The sequence below is a fragment of the Pistacia vera genome, unplaced genomic scaffold, assembly GCF_008641045.1.
Source record: "Pistacia vera cultivar Batoury unplaced genomic scaffold, PisVer_v2 Contig328, whole genome shotgun sequence".
Taxonomy (NCBI): Eukaryota; Viridiplantae; Streptophyta; class Magnoliopsida; order Sapindales; family Anacardiaceae; genus Pistacia; species Pistacia vera.
This window is the reverse complement of record NW_022196144.1, coordinates 195,974-216,733: the sequence shown is the minus strand read 5'-3', so window position 1 is coordinate 216,733 and position 20,760 is coordinate 195,974. Positions and strand designations below refer to the sequence as shown.

The 20,760-nt window shown below is 37.2% G+C and overlaps 2 protein-coding genes across 2 annotated transcripts; one reads left to right on the top strand and one right to left on the bottom strand.

The window, feature by feature from the left end:
* Positions 1 to 12,270: 12,270 nt before the first annotated feature.
* LOC116137499 (protein ASPARTIC PROTEASE IN GUARD CELL 1-like) lies at positions 12,271 to 13,962 on the bottom strand. Its single transcript, XM_031423196.1, has one exon. The coding sequence runs from the start codon at positions 13,947 to 13,949 to the stop codon at positions 12,471 to 12,473; it is 1,479 nt and encodes a 492-aa protein (XP_031279056.1). The 5' UTR covers positions 13,950 to 13,962; the 3' UTR covers positions 12,271 to 12,470.
* A 3,713-nt stretch (positions 13,963 to 17,675) lies between these two features.
* LOC116137472 (actin-related protein 4A) lies at positions 17,676 to 19,226 on the top strand. Its single transcript, XM_031423167.1, has 5 exons — positions 17,676 to 17,715; positions 17,846 to 17,937; positions 18,163 to 18,330; positions 18,412 to 18,485; positions 19,135 to 19,226. Exons 1-5 carry the CDS (start codon positions 17,703 to 17,705, stop codon positions 19,217 to 19,219), a joined length of 432 nt encoding a protein of 143 aa, XP_031279027.1. The 5' UTR covers positions 17,676 to 17,702; the 3' UTR covers positions 19,220 to 19,226.
* The last annotated feature ends 1,534 nt before the right edge of the window (positions 19,227 to 20,760 follow it).

The window sequence follows — 20,760 nt, the reverse complement described above, 5'->3', positions numbered from 1 at the left end:
ATAATGGGTGTGTTTGTTTTGTTATTTTGGATAAGATTTTTTAAATAGTATTGAGAAGTTGAGTTGGGTTATTATTACGAGAATATGATTTAAATAAAATGTGTTTGGTAGAGTATTTTGACCTTGTTATTTGTGTTGAATAAATTGTTGAATATTTGTTTAGTATATTTTTTATAAATGATTTATTAATATAATATTTTGGTGCATTTTGTTAAAATAATTTATTATTATAACCTAAAAACTTATCAATTTACATTTTAATAATATTAAACATTTGATTGATAATTTCATAACCATTAAATATTAAAAAAAAAAACCATATTAATTTCAAGTACTAACTGTTTAAAAACACTGCATTAATACATATATGACAAAACTACTAATTATCAACCCTTAAAATCATTTGTACACATATACTCCATTAACAATTACGACATGGTCATATGTGCTACCCATAGTTCAGTCACTATATTATCCCGTACAGTCGTCATGCTGTCTATAATACCTTGCTGCGGTTGACTCGATCCCTCTCTATTTCTGCCATCTTCTGCCCGTTTTGACCATCAAAATATACTTGCTCATTGCAACGGTGATTGGTGTTTGGAAGGAAGGGGACTAAAGAAATAAAGAAGAAGACGAAAGAAATAAAGAAGAAAGAAGGGCAGATGGCAGGTGGAAGAGAAACTTGTCACGATGGTTAAGGGAGAGAGACTCAAGAAATAAAGAGGAAGAAGAAGAAAGGAAGAAAGAAGTAAAAAAAAATAAAAAATTGCAGATGTAGACCCCACTAACATGACGGTCAAATATGGTAGAAGTAGTATTTATTGAATACAACTTTTTAAGTAATAAAACAAACACATATTTCAAAAATTATATTCCAAATGCTGATAGAAATAGTAACCCAAACGCACCCAATATTATTATTATTATTATTATTATAATAATGATATTAAAAAGGAAGAGCAATTCAGTAAAAGCTTATATTGATAATATTTTATTCTTCCCAACCAAACATCTTAATTCTTTATACTCACTAATCTAACCAAACATATTGGTATAACATTCCCCCATAATCTTCAAGGTAATCTATCTCACTGGTAATCCTACATTTTCAGCAATAAAACATTCTCCGAACTAAACGCACCCTATTGGTTTTAAAAGATTATCGAAATCTTATATTACTTGACAACCAACCGTGATAATTTAAGTAATATAAAATGACATTACCTTATGAATGAGGGATAACCCCCAACCAAACACACTCTAAAAGGATTCAAAAATTGCTTCTTCCTCATTCCAAGTTAGCCTTCCACGTGTTCTGCACTTGACAAAAACCCCATCTCCATCTTTCCATAAACTAAGGGGGTGTTTGTCTGAGTTTATAAGCTCTAAAATCAACCTAATTTGTTTGTTTATAACTTTTTTGAGCTTATAAGTTGGGCTTATTAGCAATAATAATAATAATAATAATAATTCGGGAGAACATACTTTTTTTTTTTTTGGCTTATAAGCACACTGCTTATAAGCTACTTTGACCAAGTTTATTATCACATTACCCTTATTTAATATAATTATAATTCATTATATTTGTTCATTAGTTTATTTTGTATAAAGAATCTAAAAGTTATTCATATAAATTTTTAATAAAATATTTGTCTATAAAATATTTGTTCATTTAATTCTAAAATTAAATTATATTGTAATACGATTGAAATATATTTTGATAATATTATAGTATAAGATTGAGTTAATATAATATATTATTTAACAAAATAATATAGTACCCTTTTTACTCATTTTAATAATAAAATGTACTTATGATACAGACGTGCTTGAAGAAATTTTATTTCCTCGACCTATTTTGATATTAAATAGGGAAAAAAGCAATTCTTGCTCAATTGAAGGAGCTAGAAACCTCCAGAGTTCAAATAGAACCTTTTATGTAAATAATCATCATATTCATTCCAATAGAAATTTAGGAAATATATAGGAGCTTACAACCATTCTTCCCTACTAAATAGGGAAACACGTTCAACAATTTAAACAAACCAAAATACATGTTCAATCCCAACTAAAGAATCTTAAATACGTGGCTGACTTATTCAATTAAAATAAAACTTATCTATATCCTAATCTAATTTATTTAAATTATTGAGATAAACTCAATATTAATTAACAAATAAATCCATAAGAAAACTCCTAAAATACAATTTAATTAACATTTACCTATTATCAAAATAGAATATTTGACTATGGCAGAGTGATTGTTACAGTGGTTATCTCCTAATTTCTAGGCATTAGCTCCCACTATTTTATATTTTATTAATTGTAATCTCTTATATAAGGTATGTAGAGGTAAAAATCTACCTGTACGGAAGGGGGGTATGATCCCGTGAGGTTAAGGCCACTAGCGATCCGCTGCACCTGCACACGTAGAGAAACACACGCGTGAAGCGAACGGGAAACACCGGGGTGGTGTTTGCCGTAGGCACTCTGACGCTCAAGTCAGCAAGGTTGAGAGAGGCTAATATAGTGAGGGCTAGGGAGTAGAAGTTACCGGAAGTTTAGTCAGGGACTGTGACTACGGTGGTGATGGGGAGCTCTCAAGTCAGAGCTTTCAGTGTGAAGGTGTAATGTCATCTGTCCCTTGTGAGAGGGCTGGCCTCTGTTTATATAGTGGTCGTCTGGTCTCCCAATCCTGGTAGAAGTAGGAGTCCTAGTATGACTCTGATGCAAACCCTAGAAGAATTAGGGCTGTGGTAAGCTGTCTTACCAGTGTCCGGATAGGAAGGTGATTCTGATTAGGAGAGTAACTCCGAGTAGGAAAGTGATCAGGAATAGGAAGGTGACCTTGAATGGGAGATTGATCAGGAGTAGGAAAGTATTCTGAGGGGGTTGTGGGCTCTGGATTCGCCCATGGACCTAGGAAATGGACTGGGATTAGGAGGCTCGTGCCCACGTGGTTTGGGCTGGCTATATCTTGTACCGAATGGGCCTAATCTGGTTGGGTCATATCAGGATTGGGCCTTGCTTCTTCTTCAGTGTCGAGCCCGTTTTCCTATTCGGGCCAAGGATAATTTTTGGCCCTAACAGTTTGCCCCCCACTCTCTGAGTTAAGAGTTTCTTAAGTCAGAGAGTAGGAAGCGATCGATGGGCATTCGGTCTCCTTTCTTGGACGGCCGATTGTCGGCATAGCTGACCCGTTTGATGTAGGTGATTCGTAGTTAAGGGTCGCTCAGTATCAAAGATGATCTGAAATGTGCAATCACCCTAAGAGGGTGTGCTCGATCGGTGTGAAGGGTCAAAGGGACTGAGATAACGAGACATCTAGGGCTCACGTGCTTGTTCGGTGTGTCCTGTCGACTAGAGAAGTGAACTAAAATCCCATGACAGGGGTATCTGCTCGGTATGTCGGGTCGAATGAGTTGGAGACGATGTTAAATTAAAGGTTCATTAGGTTGGGGTACTCGGGTGATCGAGTGGGATGGAATCGGCTCGGCCTGCTTGTTGGATCGTAAGACTTGCGCTTGTGACTCCACGGCGCTTTTTACTAGATGCCAAAGGGCCAAACAAAATGCGCAAACATTTGACCCATGGCTGACCACTCGTCCGCTATGGAAGACTGAATGGACGAGGCCCTTGGCTTGATCACCTCGAGGGTGAACAAGTGCGAGACTGCTCCAAGCCAATCGCCCAGATTTGGAGAATCTCCTGGACGTGAAGCATGGGAGTGTAAGCTTCGTTGCGGGAGCCGACCTGTTGCAGTGTGCTGGCTCGGTTGGGTAGGAAGGGCGATTGAATCTTTTAGACAGGTTAAGTCTATGTGTTGATCGGTGGTAAGGGGCGGGGTGAGTGGTGATAGTCAAAGTTTGAAAAGACCGGGTCGGTCAGTCGGTCGGTGGCATAGGGAGAGTGGTGATCCAATACTTGGTTCCAGGGGATGATGGAGTTCAGTCGGTCGGTCGGTCGGGTGAAGTGGTGATCCAATACTTCGTTCCTGGGGAGTTAGGATGGTGGAAGTGAGTCGTCGGTCGGTCGTGGTCAGTCGGGTGGAGTGGAGATCCAATACTTGGTTCTTGGGGAGGATGGAGTTGAGTCGGTCGTCGGTCGGTCGGTAGAGTGAACATTAATACTTGGTTCTTGGGGAGTGATGGTGGAGTTGCGTCGGTCGGTCGGTCGGGCGGGTAGAGTGAACATCTAATACATGGTTCTTAGGGAGGATGGAGTTGAGTCGGTCGGTCGGTCCGGTAGAGTGGACGTCCAATACATGGTTCTTGGGGAGGATGGTGGGTTGAGTCGGTCGGTCGGGTAGAGTGAACATCCAATACTTGAGGAGTGATGGTGGAGTTGGAGTTGAGTCGGTATTCGGTCGGGTAGAGTGGACATCATACATGGTTCTTGGGGAGATGGAGTTGAGTCGGTCGGTCGGTCGGTAGAGGGACGTCCAATACATGGTTTGGGGAGTTAGGAGGTGGAGTTGAGTGGTCGGTGGGTAGAGTGAAATCCAATACTTGGTTCTTGAGGAGTGATGGTGGAGTTGAGTCGGTCGGGTCGGTTGGGTAGAGTGGACATCAATACATGGTTCTTGGAGAGGATGGAGTTGAGTCGTGGTCGGTCGGTAGAGTGGACATCCAATACATGGTTCTTGGGAGTGAGGATGGAGTGGAGTCAGTTGTCGGGTAGAGTGGAGTCAGTTCGTCGGGTAGAGGGAGGTCCAATACTTGGTTCTTGGGGAGTGATGGTAGGTTGAGTCGGTCGGTCGGTTGGTCAGGTTGAGTGGAGATCCGTGGATTAGCAAGGTCAATCCGAAAGTGTAAATCCGTGGATCGAGCAGGGTCGATCCGAAGGTGTAAATCGTGGACTGTCGGGCGATCCGAAGGTAGATCCATGGATTGAACAGGGTAAATCCAAATGTGTAAATCCATGGATCGAGTAGGGTCGATCCGAGGTATAAATCTGTGGATCGAGCAGGGTCGATCCAGGGTGTACATACGTGATGGGCAGGGCCGATTGAAGTGTCGTCGTGAATCGAGCAGGGTCGATTCGAAGGTGTACGTAGTTGATCGGCTAGGCCGATTTGAAGGTGTCCATACGTTCATCGGCAAGGCCAATTTGAAGGTGTCGTACGGTCATCGGGTAGAGCCGATTTGAAGGTGTCTGTACGTTATCGGGCAAGACCGATTGAAGGTGTCCGTACATTTATCGCAAGACCGATTTGAAGGTGTCCGTACGTTTATCGGGCAAGGCCGATTTGAAGGTGTCCGTACGTTCATCGGGCAAGACGATTGAAGGTGTCAGTAGTTATACGCAGAGCCGATTTGAAGGTGTCCGTACGTTCATCGGGCAGGGCCGATTTGAAGGTGTCCGTAAGTTTATCGGGCAAAGCCGATTTGGGTGTCCGTACGTTCATCGGATAGGCCGATGAAGGTGTCCGTAGTTCATCGGGCAAGGCCGATTTGAAGGTGTCCGTACGTTTATGGCAAGGCCGTTTGAAGTGCCGTACGTTATCTGGCAAGACGATTTGAAGGTGTCCGTACGTTCATCGGGCAGTGCCGATTTGAAGGTGTTCGTACATTCATCGGGCAGGGCCGATTTGAAGTGTTCGTATGTTGATCGGGCAAGGCCGATTTGAAGGTGTCTGTACGTTCATCGGGCAAGGCCGATTTGAAGGTGTCCGTAGTTCATCGGGCAAGGCCGATTTGAAGGTGTCCGTTAGTTCATCGGGCGGGCCGATTTGAAGGTGTAAGTAATTCATCGACCGGGGTAGATTTTGAGACGAAAACTTGAATAGCACTTCATTAATATTTGGCCATGAGTCCGACTGTCTAAGAGGAGGTGGATAGGCCACTCATCCTTTTTAAAATGGAAAAATGAAAAACGAAAAAAAGACAAGGTTCACCTAGAAGTAGTAGCGTTTGAGGTGAACGACATTCCAACTGTGTTGATGTCTTTGTCATCGGGGGTCTGGAGTTTGTAGGTGCCCTTCCCTGCTTCTTTGGTGACCTTGTAGGGCTACAATCGATCTAAGCTTGGCCTACTATCATTCTGCATTCAGTCATACCTGGCGTGAATTGTCTGATTCATCTTCTATCTCCTCCACCTTATTTGAATCGTTGCTCTAGCCAAGGCGTCTTCCATCGTGGTGCAACCTAGCTTCGTTAGTTCTTTGTATAGTTCACCATCGGGAGGAGACCTTTTTGAAGGCGTCTACGGCTGTCAGGGTTACAGGAAGGGATGGAAATCTTCTCTTTGTTGAATTGCTGATATATTCTCAAGGCTCGCCCCTTCTGGTATACCCTGTACAAGTTGGCTGACAGCTTCTCGAGTTTCTTGTGCTGGTGAACTGCTTCACAAACGTGTCGGTGAGTTGAGCGAAAGAATCGAGGATCCATTCGGGAGGTTCATGTACATTGTAGTGTGGGCCGGATAAGCTTGAACCAAAACTTTTGCACATGCAGGCTTCCTAAGCGGTCGCGGTACGAAACAGTGAACATCCGCGTTTGTACGAGGCTATGTGATCGTCGGATTGTTGTGCGTCGTACATTTTCATGTTAGGATAGTGAACTTCTGTGGCAGGTCGGCCAGGGCGATCTCGTCCACGAAGGGTGAATCCGCGTAACAATGGGGCCTGCTTCTTGGTTAGGACCGGCATTCCTGGAATGCGTCGCATCACTGCTTCCACATCGGCCAATCTTTTGGCTAACACTTGTTCCATAGGAGAGGGGGATGCCACTAGGTTATCCCGTGTGAGGGTCGGCCTTTGCACTTATCTTTGGTACATTCGTTGGGTCATCCCTCTTGGGGTAGGCTGACGAGTCCCTTTGCGTTCCTGGTAGCATAAGTCTCGGTCATTCCTTCCGGTGGATGACTCCCAGGGTCACTGTTCTGGTGTTTCGCCTACATGGATGGTCAGGGGAGTCCTCTGATAGTCATTCGGTTGGTCAGGTGGATGGGCTCAGGTGCTGTTGGTTTTGTTTGCCGTTCCATCCGCGGGGATGAGCCGGGCCGAATGGAGTATGTGTTGGGATGGTTAGATTGATCTGGTCTGTGGATGAGGGCTCTCAGCCACCGGATCGTCTTGGTCTTGATGTTGGGATGAATCGGCTGATTGGTGCTCTTCAGGCATAACTTTATCTCCACGGATTAGGACATAATTGTCGACCGCAGACAGGTTTAGGGACGCGGCTTTTGCCAGAGGCCGAGGGTCGGGGCTTCGGCGTAAGCAGAGGTTGCATGGGCGGAATAGGGGTGCGGAACCGATTGAGGGGTGTTTGGCCGGGAAGGAACTCTAGGTCATAGAATTGACTACCTTCTCCTTGAGGGATTGGTTTTCTGACCTGACGGAAGCGTTTTCTGTCCGGATCGCATTGTTCTCAGCTTCCAATGCCGCACCTTGTCAAGTTTGTTGCATGAGAGCAGTTAGAGCTTCCAGTTTGGCCTCGAGGCCGGGGTTAGCGTATTGGAGTTGTCAGCCATGGAATGTTCCTCCACGTAGCAGGTTCGTCGAGCCGAATGATTGTTAGAGGCCCACGGTGGGCGCCAAACTGTAGACGTAAAAATCTACCTGTACGGAAGGGGGGTCTGATCCCGTGAGGTTAAGGCCACTAGCGATCCGCTACACCTGCACACGTAGAGAAACACACGCGTGAAGCGAACGGGAAACACGGGGTGTGTTTGCCGTGGCACTCCGACGCTCAAGTCAGCAAGGCTGAAAGAGGTAATATAGTGAGGGCTAGGGAGTAGAAGTTACCGGAAGTTTAGTCAGGGACTGTGACTACGGTGGTGATGGGAGCTCTCAAGTCAGAGCTTTCAGTGTGAAGGTGTAATGTCATCTGTCCCTTGTGAGAGGGCTGGCCTCTGTTATATAGTGGTCGTCTGGTCTCCCAATCCTGGTAGAAGTAGGAGTCCTAGTATGACTCTGATGCAAACCTAGAAGAATTAGGGCTGTGGTAAGCTGCTTCCAGTGTCCGGATAGGAAGGTGATTCTGATTAGGAGAGTAACTCCGAGTAAGGAAGTGATCAGGAATAGGAAGGTGACCTTGAATGGGAGATTGATCAGGAGTAGGAAAGTATTCTGAGGGGGTTGTGGGCTCTGGATTCGCCCATAGACCTAGGAAATGGACTGGGATTAGGAGGCTCGTGCCCACGTGGTTTGGGCTGGCTATATCTTGTACCGAATGGGCCTAATCTGGTTGGGTCATATCAGGATTGGGCCTTGCTTCTTCTTCAGTGTCAAGCCCGTTTTCCTATTCGGGCCAAGGACAATTTTTGGCCCTAACAAGGTAGATGAATTAATAAAGAAGGTGTGCATTTTTATAGTCAAAAGGTGCTGCCTTGAGGTCTTGGTTTCCTCCATTAAACCAGCAATTTATTTATTTTTCTAGCTAGCTCTACTATACAATATAGGTACAGTAGAACCTCTCTATAGTTATAATGTTGGGACCAATTAAATTTATTACTATAAGGAGGTTATAATTTAATAGAGGTGTAGTTACAAGAATTATTGTTTTGAAATATTATTTTATAATTCATGTTTTAGTAGTATTAGGATTTCAATTCATTGTTTTAGTAGCATTAGGATAGCACGAAAATGGATATCAAAGAGTCACTGTAAAATTGAGTGACCAGATTTGACAACTTTACTACACTAATCAAATGGATATTAATGTCTTCCTCAATAATCCAAATAAGCAACTAGTCGTGTATGTTTTAACTAAAAAAGAAATCATTACTAGAATTAGATAAGAAGAGGAAGAAGATAATTTTGAGGATGATAGTAGGGAAAAACCAAGAAGCTCTAAACATACTTGAGAGCTAGAAATATTTTGACTTCAACAAGAAGGTGTCCATGCTGATGGCTTATTATGTACCCGGGAGATAAAAGATGTGGTAACAACTCTAAAACATAAATCATTGTCCCAAACAACTATAGATAAATATTTTATTTTATCTTAAACCTTTAATGTAACATAGTATATATTTTTTGCAACATGCATATACTTATTACTATGTAAATGCAAGTTCCTTAAGACGGGATCTAGAAAAATTATAACTTATTACAATGTAAAATTTATTCTTATTTATAATTGGCCCAAGTTAAGACCGGAAGTTTTTATGACTACATGGAGGTTATTCCTATATAAAGTATCACTATAGAGAGGTTTTACTGTATTTTTAAGAAGAAAAACCAATTCGTACCAATGTTACGTACCCATTTTGATAATGGGTAAATGTTAAGTAAATTGTATTTTAGGAGTTTTCTTATGGATTTATTTGTTAATTAATATTGAGTTTATCTCAACAATTTAAATAACTTAGATTAGGATATAGATAAGTTTTATTTTAATAAGTCAACCACGTATTTAGGATTCTTTAGTTGGGGTTGAAAGTGTACTTTGGTTTGTTTAAATTGTTGAACATGTTTCCCTATTTAGTAGGGAAGTATAGTTGTAAGCTCTCATATATTTCCTAGATTTCTATTGGAATGAATGTGACGATTATTTGCATAAAGGTTATATTTGATCTCTGGGGGTTTCTAGCTCCCTCAATTGAGCAATAATTGCTTTCTTCTCTGTCTAATATCAAAATAGGTCGAGGAAAGAAAACTTCTTCAAGCACGTTTGTATCAAGTGGTATCAGAGCCCAAGCATGGATCACCGAATTCAAAAACTTGAGCAATCGGTGAAAACTTTAGCAGCGGGTCAACAATTTATGAACGAAATCCAAATGCAAACTCATTGATAAGATTGATCAATTAATAGGTCACTCTTTTGAGGAGAATAGAGAAGCCAAGTGCCCCATTCAAACCCTTGCAGTCATTGTTAAAAATTGCCCTGTTCAAGCAACTATAGTCCAATCATCTTTCCCTTAAGCTATTGCAGTCCAATCTTCTTCCTCTCAAGCCAACATCTTTCAATCTTCTTCTGCCCAAGCCACCACAGTCCAATCTTCCTCTCAACAAGCCACTGCAACCCAATCTTATAAAGCCACTACAATATCGGAAAGTATACGGAATTTGTTTGAACTAATTTGTCTTTTGCTCAAAGCTATCTATTTTACCAAAACAAAATCCTTGAGGACAAGGGTTGTTTCAAGAGGAGAGGAATGTTACGTACCCATTTTGATAATGGGTAAATGTTAATTAAATTGTATCTTAGGAATTTTTTTATGGATTTATTTGTTAATTAAGATTGAGTTTATCTCAATAATTTAAATAAATTATATTAAGATATAGATGAGTTTTACTTTAGTTGAATAAGTCAGCCACGTATTTAGGATTCTTTAGTTGGGTTTGAACGTGTGTTTTGGTTTGTTTAAGTTGTGAACGTGTTTTGCTATTTAGTAGGGAAGTATGGTTGTAAGCTCATATATATTTCCTAGATTTCTATTGGAATGAATATGTTGATTATTTATATAAAAGGTTCTATTTGAACTCTAAGGTTTCTAACTTTCTCAATTGAGCAAGAATTGCTTTCTTCTCTATTTAATATCAAAATAGGTTGAGGAAAGAAAACTTCTTCGAGCATGTATGTATAAAGTGGTATTAGAGCATAGGCATGGACCAAAGAGTAGAACACTTGGAGCAGACAATGGAATCTCTTTCAGGAGGCCAGCAAAGTATTATCAACCAATTGCATGATTTATTTTCTCAACTCAACACACGCATTGATTAGGTTGCAGGCCACCAAATTCAAGAAAGTGGGGAGAATTCTTCAGCGTCAGCAAAATCCAGCGGGCAGTGACAGGAAGGAAATATTGCTCATGCAAATCAAGGTTCAACATCATTGTACACTCCAAAATTTGTAAAATTGGATTTTCCTCGTTTTAATGGAAGTGAGGATCCAACAAGTTGGTTGCGTAGAGCAAAACAATTCTTCTAGTTTCATACAAACTGGTTTTTCTTCTTAAAAGTACCTAGATTGTAGAGTAGAGCTAGTTGGAAAAATAATTTAATTGTTGGTTTAATGGAGGAAACCAAGACCTCAAGGCAACACCTTTTGACTACAAACACGCACACCCTCTTTATTACTTCATCTCTCTTATATAAGAGATTACAATTAACAAAATATAAAAATAGTAGGAGCTAATGCCTAGAAGATAGGAGATAATTACTCTAACAATCACTCTACCACAGTCAAATATTATCCTTATTTGACTTATTCTTATTTCACTAATTCAGCTATAACTCATTAAAAAACAGACAACTTAATTAAAAATATATTTATTTTTTAAGCCACATTTTACCAAACGCATCAATTACTCAAACGTATTAATTATTTATCAGTCACTTATAAATACTTTAACCAAACACGTAACTGCTTAAATTTCAAATACTTATAAGCTCATTTTCATACGTTTGGCCAAACATGCTCTAAGAAAGAAGCTTAACCCTTGAGGCCTAAGGTATAATCAAATAACAAAAGTTTCCCCTAAGATTTCATAAATAACAACAAATTTCTTATTGTTAGTCTACCGTTAGAGTTTATAACGTGATAAGTAAATGATTATTTACTCAATTGCTCCCCTGTCGTTTATTTTAACATAAAAAATTATAAAAAATTAATAGTAGGGGATTTCTGTTATTTCTATAACTACAAGGGAATTTTATTAAAAATTTTAAAATAAGGTTTCAAAAATTAAGAAATATATATATATATAAGTTTAAATTCAGCCAACGTCTGTCAAATTTGCGGGCGTGTTTGTTATTTTTTGGAACTCTTGCATGTTTTATTATTTTTATTTACTAAAACCAATGAGGAGGTACTTGTTATTCTCCCCTCTTAGATAGACTAAAAGTTAATAAGATATTTAGATGGGATAGAAATGTAAATCAAGGTATTATTATTCTTGATCTTTTATCTTATAAAGTTTTTGTTTCTTTCACCTCTCACTATCAATTGCATCAAATTGACTTATATCTAATCCCAATTTCATCAATCCCAGTAGAATAAATTAGAAAAATAAACAATTTAACCATTACCGTATTACCTACCAACCAACTAACTAAAACTTAAAAAATAAAAAAATAAACACCATGTTATAAATTATAATATCGAATGTTTTTAACACATGTTTAAAAGCTGTGAATTCATATACATTAATGTATAAAGGCATGATTTGATGCCCTTGTCTCATGCTAACTACGTTGTGACTAAACCCCGTATTTGAGTTGTCGATGCAAAAACTAATAATAAACACGTGATAGTTGCTGTCTATATACTATTATTAGGGTTTGTTTCATTTGATTAATACAAATGGCAAGATAACTCATTAGTTTAAATACTAAGAGGTGAATTGTTATTTTATAAAACTTACATGAGGGAAATGTAATTGCCTCATTTATTAGAGCGTATATCTACCCATATGATCTCATGATCCTAATTTAAAACACTGAAATTTTCACTTAATTTACATTTACCGATCAAGGTAAAGACATAATGACTCTTAATTAAAAAAGTTTTAAAACTGCCTTAACATTTATAGGAAGCGAATCCCACACGTTCATTTGACAGATCAAAGGTGACACGTGTCCCCTGTTGTTGAACGTTCCCTATAATTTGCGGAGACGAGTTCGTTGGAGCAAATGCAAAACAAAAAGTCCCGTCCGAATCCACCGGAATCAAATAATTCTCGGCGGGTAAATCGAAATATTTACCACCAGAGAATATAAACGACACCGTTGGGACTTTTACGGTTGATAATCCTGAGAGATCGTAACACGTGTCGAACAGAGCATAAGGTCGGGTGGATTTCAAGTTGCTCGTTTGACTTCGAAACGCGTCACGTAGCGCGTAATAAGCCTCAATCTCAAGCCGAGATACAGCGGTCCCGCAATCGACGATGATCCCGCCGTTGCCAGATTTGTCCAGTTCGAAAGTCGACTCTGCGATTTGAACCGGATGACCGCCGACAGCGAACCCGGTGAGCCCTATGTAGTAAAAAGTATTGGTTTTGCTGCTTTTTGATAACGTAGTTGTGACTGAGTCACTCGGTACAGGTGAGTTTAACTCAAGAGTACCTGACTTGTTCGAGTCACGGTCCACTAAACAATAAGAAAACGACGTTGCTTTGAGTTGTTCAGGGAGAGAGAGCGAGCCACCACCGAGGCCAAGCAACCCAGCAGCTGCTGTGAATAAACCTTCATTGTCGTGGCCACAACCCATGGCGACTTTTTCCACGTATCCACTCTTCCCAAACGAGAGCGTTTCGGTCATGAGAGTGCCAACTGTGAAAGACCCGTCACCGTACGTCACTTCATAAAGACACCTGTCTCTACTACAAGCTGACACTTCAAGTTGATCACACTGACGAGACTCGCACGAGACAGACTCATAAGAGGACGACGAGGACGGGTCGAAAATCGGGTCTGATTGATCGTAACAGTCAACACAAGGTTCACATTGAATCCAGTTAACGTCACTGCCAGTGTCGATCACCATGTAGAACTGCTCCGCTGGGGACCCGATGCCGATCCGAGTGAAGTACTCGCCGCTCCCTTGGCTCTCGCCCGACACCAGCGGAGCCGATAATTTGCCACCCTGAGTAAGCACCTGATTATCAGCAGATTTCACCTCCCCTTTCTTCAGAGCACGCTGGAGTTTGGTGACCAGCGAGTTAACTCGGGTTAAATCCCGGTCAAGTCGAGCTTGGAGTAGGGATTTGTAGTCTTTGTGTTGGGTTTTGTTGAGGAATTCTCTAGAATGAAGAGGGAATGAAAACGAAAACGAAGAAGAATCAAGAGAGGATTGTTGTATCGTTTCTTGAGCAAAAGGTTGAAAGTCTGAGTGACCATTGAGGATGTCAAGTATTTGAGTTACTCGTACAAGAGCGGAGGTGACATCAAGAGGAGATGTTGTAGTGGTGGGAGTGGTGCGGGAGAAAGTGACGGAGGTGAGAAAAGAGAAAGAGAAGAGAAGAGTGACGAGAAAGAATGGGGTAGTTGTCGCCATTGTTGTGTTGAGAGTGAGAACGAGTGTGAAGACAGTTGGGTTATTGTGGGTTTATATTTAAAAAGCCAAAAAAGAGAGATGGTGTAAAAGGCGATAAGAGAATTAAGCTCACTGCTCACGTCAAGCTGCTTGTTGGCAGATGAGATAAAGAAGAAGCTTTAAAGTCTTGATTAAAGTGCGAAAAACAATTCTAGAGACCTAATTATGAGCTTTCCCGCCACATATTTAACAGGGGAAATGAACGTCGTAGAAGACCTGGTTTTTAACTGAGAAATAATTCATTTTAAAAATTCAAAATTTTCAACCGTTAGTAATTTAATTAAGAGTAAATACCTTTTCCGACCCAAGGTTTCCCATAATTATTTCCACCCAAAAAGTTTCAAAGTACCACTTTTTTACCCAAAATTTATATTTCGTTAATACCCAAAGCCTATTTCGACGGTAAAAATTCTCTCCATCACCACTTTTTAAACCTCCGATCTCTTCTCTACAAAACCTCTCTCATCTGGCACCTAATTTCTTGCCAATTATTAGCCATGCAAAGTTAGAACTTCCTGTTCTTAGCTAATTTTCAGTTGATTCGGATGACGAATATTCAATCGATTACCACCACTCGATTTGTCGACCTCTACTCTACAAAACCCCTCTTACTAGCTCTTGGTAACACGTCGAACGACAACTGAGAAAGTGAAGTGTATTTTGAGTATTATCAAAATATAAATTTTAGATGGAAAAGTGATATTTTGAAACTTTTCTGGTAGCAAGGTGTCTATAAGGCAAACCTTGGGTGGGAAAATGTCGTTAAATAAAGGGTATTTTGAGACATATTCATAAACATATTATTTTTCAACTAACACCCACTAATGGGTTATTTAATAAAATGTCTCTTATCCATATATCCAGTTTTTATTATAATGTGAAATGTATTTTTCGTAGTTTGAAATTAACATATTTGTAATTGACTTGGTTGATGAACAATAACTCTTTAATTCTTAAGATTACTACAATTGAATTGGTGTAAAAAAATATCTCAAAAGATTAATTTAAAAGGAAGATGTTTGTGTCTATTATTTATTTATTTATTTATAACGTGCACATACCATTACATATAAAGGTAGTTGACATTTTACATTAGAAATTTTTCATTATAAATAAGAAACATGTTGCTCTGGTTATATTATCATGATTTTTTCTCTTTAATAAGTAAGATGTGTTAAACCTGTAGACCATTACAATTAAATTGGTTTTTTAATTCTTTTTTATATTTATATTTAGATGGGTATAATTTTTAATGCGTGCTTCTAAATTCAACAATAAATTTAAAAAAATATGCATTTTTTTTTTCAAAAAAGAAACTATACATATAGTATAATATAATTTAAAATATAAAAAATCTGTAATTTTTAATGTAATTATTCTAGAAGAATGGGTAATAGGTGGCAACCGCCATTAGGTGGTCTAGTTTTCAATTAAGATTTTTGAGTGTATTACTCAAGATGTTTCAATCATTAATTTTAGGGTTTAGATGATTAGTTTATTTGGCAACTAGCGTGAATACAAGACAAAAAATTCAAAATGGAACAAATTTAGGAACAAGTTATCTATTTATATATTAAAATTGTACATTATTTAATATTTATAACGTGAAAGGAAATGGTTGACTTTAATCTAATTACAAAATTAAGAAACATATTGTTCTAATAATTTTATCATGATTTTGTATCTTTGTTTGTTATAGATTTTAAACCTGGTAAGCCTGCATACTAGTACACAATTATTTCTTTTTAACTATAATTAGTCCTTTATAATACAAAAATATCACTCTCTACAATAATGTTAGGTTGACAACTTATTTTATAACCTCTGACGTGGTAACTTGTCATTGGTTAGCTCGCAAATGGATAGATGAAACCCAATTTGCGAGCTGACCAATAACGAACTATTATATCAGAGATTGTGAGATTTGATTGTGGATCTAGCATTATTCCACTTAAATTCATAATTTTGTTGACATGAGAAAAAAGAAAAAATCTTTTGAGTAAAATAATTATTTTATAATACTCTAATCCTCAAGATATACACCGACAAAAGTTTTCAGAATTTTTTAGAAATTTTTTAATTTTGTCCCTTAAATTCAGCTTTTAACTTTGGTCCCTTCTTTAGTTAAACTTGACACTTTGATCTCCTTATGTACTTTTATAAATTTATCTTTTTATATTATGACCTTGTTGTTATGAGCATTACATTGTGACCCCAATATTATGTATTTTTGTTATTGTTTAAAGCATAGACCTTTTTTTGAGTTTTTTATACTTTTTTTTGAAAAATATAGTATATCAAAATCATCATGTTTAAACAATATTTTATCGCATCTCACATTGCTTATCGAATGAACCTATAATTAACTTTATAAGACCTGAGTCGTTAGAACCAATTATATGCATTTTAGGTGAATGACGTTTGTGCGAAGTCCAATAACAAATATGTGCTAGCATGAACCCAAAAGCAGACTATATTAACGAAACCGGTATTTAACAATTGGTATTAGAGTAGACTCACTACTCGAAAAGGTAGGAGTGCACTTCACAAGAATGCGAGGTTCACAATATGCATGAACCCTAAAATAAAATCCATACAAACTTTATCTCAATAAACAATTTCTACTTGATTTATTTAATTAACTCGATTTAGTATGGAGTTGGCTTGGAATAGTACATAAATGAAAAATCTATGATAAAGTATTCATAGATAACTAAATCCTTGAGCTAGTGTAGGATGATATAAGTATAAAGTTAAGTTAATTTATTTTATAATTATTTTCAAAGACTGTACTACAAGTTACCAACCCAATTAATTGAAAATTTTAAATAATTTATGTAATTAAAGAGAAGGCTATTTGATTTATTTTTTATAACTAGCTTTAGAGGGTAGAAAATATTAGGAGTGTTCAAAACGGGTTAACCGATTTTGTAAACTGAACCAGTTTGTCGGTTTAGAAAAATTCCTGAATCGAAACCGAACCGGTTAAGGGGAAAACTGATTTTAATTTAATATTTAATATTTTATAAAAAACCAGATTTTAATTTATTTTATATTTTAATTTAATATTTTTTTAAATAAACAAGTTAGTAAAATCGGTTTTCATATTCTTCCAAACCGGTAATCGAATCGAAAACTCGGTTTTTTATTGTTTTTGAACCGAAACAGAATCGGTTTTTTGAATAACCGAACATTTAGTTTAGTTTCCGGTTTGGTTACCGGTTCGATTCGGTTTCTTCATTTTTTTGAACACCCCTAGAAAATATAGGTTTGGTCCCAGACTTGATTCATTAAAAATATAAATTAAATTAGCTTAAGTTAAGTGAATTTCTAATACTTATCTTAGATAAGAAATTTTAATGTTTATTTCTTGCTGTCCTATACCACTCCCATTGGGCTAGAGATAATAACAATTTCTCATTATATTCATTTATCAAAAATTAATTTTCTAAAAAGCCCATTTTTAAAAATAGATCACTGTAATAGCTTCTTAAAAATTAAAGTAATTATTTATTTTCCATAACAATAATTATTCCCCTCTTAAATGAAAAAAATTAAAAAAGAAATTGAAGTCGAAGCCTTCAGTCTTCCACTCAGCTCTCGCGGGCCAAGCGTGGTCAAAAACCAAACTAAAACCCTAATCAGCCAAAACTCTCTCAAAACCTCTGCAAAATTACACTCTCTCACTCTCTCACTCTCTCTGAAGCTCCAATCATGTATGGAGGAGGTGAGTACTCAAATAAACTTTAAAATTTTCGCATCTTCGGAGTCTTCTGAATTTGTTCGTTTATCCTTTTCAAACATCTAATTTTTTTTTATTTTTTTATTTTTTTTTGTTTTTTTATGGTTTAACGCAGATGAAGTATCGGCCATAGTTATCGACTTGGGCTCTCACACCTGTAAAGCTGGTTACGCCGGTGAAGATGCTCCCAAGGCCGTCTTTCCTTCTGTAAGTCCTTGTTTTATTTGATTTATTGCATAGTATTATCTGTTGACTACAATGTGCTTCGTTTCGAGGGCAATTTTTGATGTTCTGTTCGGTTTTTAGTGATTTTGAGTTTGTTTGTATGATTGTTAGTTCCTTTATGAAAATTGAGTGGGGGTGTGGTTGGAGCTTTGTTTGTTAATTTTCAATTGTGTTGGAAGTTGAATTTTTGTGTTGATTTTATTTTAGGTTGTTGGGTCAATTGATCAAATGGATGTTGATGACTCTGGAAATGCTGAGAGAAATAGTGGGTCCGGTGTGGATTCTAAGAACAATGTTGATTCGAACAAAGGGAAAGGAAAACGCAAATTGTATGTAGGAACACAATCCTTAGGGTATCGCCGTGACCATATGGAGGTCAGTTTGTTGATTATCCTCTTTTGATAGCTGGAAAGTTTAGTTTTGAAGATTTTGCTTTGTTATTTGCTGTGTTATCAGGTTCTATCACCCTTTAAGGATGGAATTGTTGCTGACTGGGATATTGTGGATAGTATATGGGATCATGCTCTTAGGTAACCGTTGTTTGTTCTGGTTTGTTTCCAATTTAAGGTTTGTCTGTTTGCATGGTTTTGGAATTGCAGTGAAACCTAAAATTCAAAATCCATTTTTCAGATCCCATAAATGAGTTTGGGTTTGGAATTTAATTACAATTCCACGAGCCTCAAGTTCGTAAATCCAAGTCCACATGAATACTAAAGAATGCTAGTTGGTTTGCTTTCTTCATTAAAGAATCATAGTTTACTACTGCACTCTCTCTATCTATTCCTTCCTCCTCCCCCCCCCCCCCCCCCCCCCCCCCCCCCCCAAAAAAAAAAAAAAAAACTGATAGAGAATAATAAGAATAAATGGCAGACAAATAAGTGTAAAGATACGCATACATTAAGATGTTATGCATCAAATTTTCTATGGTTCTAGAAAAAAAAGTGTATTTCACAAATGCCATTAATGAAGAGTTATTTTATTCATATAGTATTTCTTAAAAGTAAACTGAAAATTAGAAAAAAACCAACATGAAGTATAAATAGAGTTGGATCCAAACAATAGAATTCTAAGGTATTAAATCCCAATTCCATGCCACCAGATGCAACATTGAGTGAAAATTTATATTTCCTGTTAATTATTTCTGTATTCACTGATGCTGAATTGTTATTACTGTTTTAGGGAATGTTTGTTAGTTGATCCCAAAGAGCATCCAATGCTACTTGCTGAACCATCTTCAAACACTCAACAACAGAGGGAAAGGTGATCTGCCACTCTGAAGTTTTCTGTTACTGGTTTATGATAGAAGCGTAATTTTCTACTATTTCAACATCCTTGCATTTTGCCAGAAATTATTATCTATGTGGCTCACAAGTTGCCTATGATGGCGCTATATAGGATTCATGTGTTAGAGATGTAGCCAAATTTATAGATAGAGATGCTACCTTCTTGGCAGCTTATGCTCCTCAATTAATGGTAGTTTTCAGTTNAATTATGAGAAGATAAATTAGTCATTATTCACAATTTTGATAAAATCAATTTCGTCATCATATATTATTTTCTCACTATAAAGCTTATCATTTGGTATTTAAATGTAAATCAATTATGACAAAATATTATTTATAGTGATAAAAATTGTCTTCTATTGTTACAAATAATTTATCACAATAAACTAGTTTAAAGTGACAAATTATTATTGTCACAATAAATAATTAGGCTATGTTGACCAATCTCTCTTTTGTTATTATACACTTAAGAGTACGAGCTTAATGTGACCAACCTGGTGACCAATATAATTCCTCACATTAAAGAAATGGTCACAATTTGGATATTTATAGTGACAAATTATTTTGTTGTGAGAAGCCTAAATTCTTGTAGTGATGGTTTCCACAAAGATTTCATTCATCTGATCTTGGTTTATACCTCAAGAGACTCATGAAATTCATTCTTTAACATTTCATCAATTTTTCATAAGTCAACTAAATAAGCTATATGCATTACCATTATGAATGCAAACATATGGGATAACATCTCCCATGCTTAATCATACTATTCATTCATTTAACATGTACCCTTGGCCAATTGCACAATTCATCAATCAATTTAGCAAAACTCCATGACATGAATATTTTCCTATTAAATTCATTAACTTAATTCATTTGATTTCTCATACAACACAAGGAATTTCAACATTAAGATTCTTCAGTGGTTTATTAGAAATTATAAAAAAAAATGGGAATTTTTATTAAGGAGGTGGATGCCATACAGTTCGTCACTTTTCAAGCAATTTTTTCCTCATCTTCCAATTCGAATTGATTTTTTGCTAAAACATAAAAGTTTTAGGTTTATTTCTCAAGTTTTTAATACTTCAAGACTCAGCTCAATTAGACTTTTATAACTTCAGTTATGACTGATTCAACTAAGCATGTACAATATAAGTCTTAAAAAGCCAAATCCGAATTCTATTCATTTTTAACCAAGTCACATTCATTTGCACATTCATAGTATTTTCTACATCATTCTAAGTATAAAAGGCCATAAAAACCTCCCTTTTTACAAAGCCAAAAGTGCCAAAACATCATCCAATTACAAATCTATTAATTGGCATAATCATTCTCCATATGCACACATACACCAATCAACACACCCATTTAAACAATACATAACCAAAACATAGCATCATACTCAAATTAACATAAATAGATGTAAGTATCATCAACCCTAGGTGTTATCAATTGTAGTCATAAGGGAGATTTTTTTTCCTTACCATCTTATTCAAAGCACAAAGACACTTCTCCTTAGCTCCAA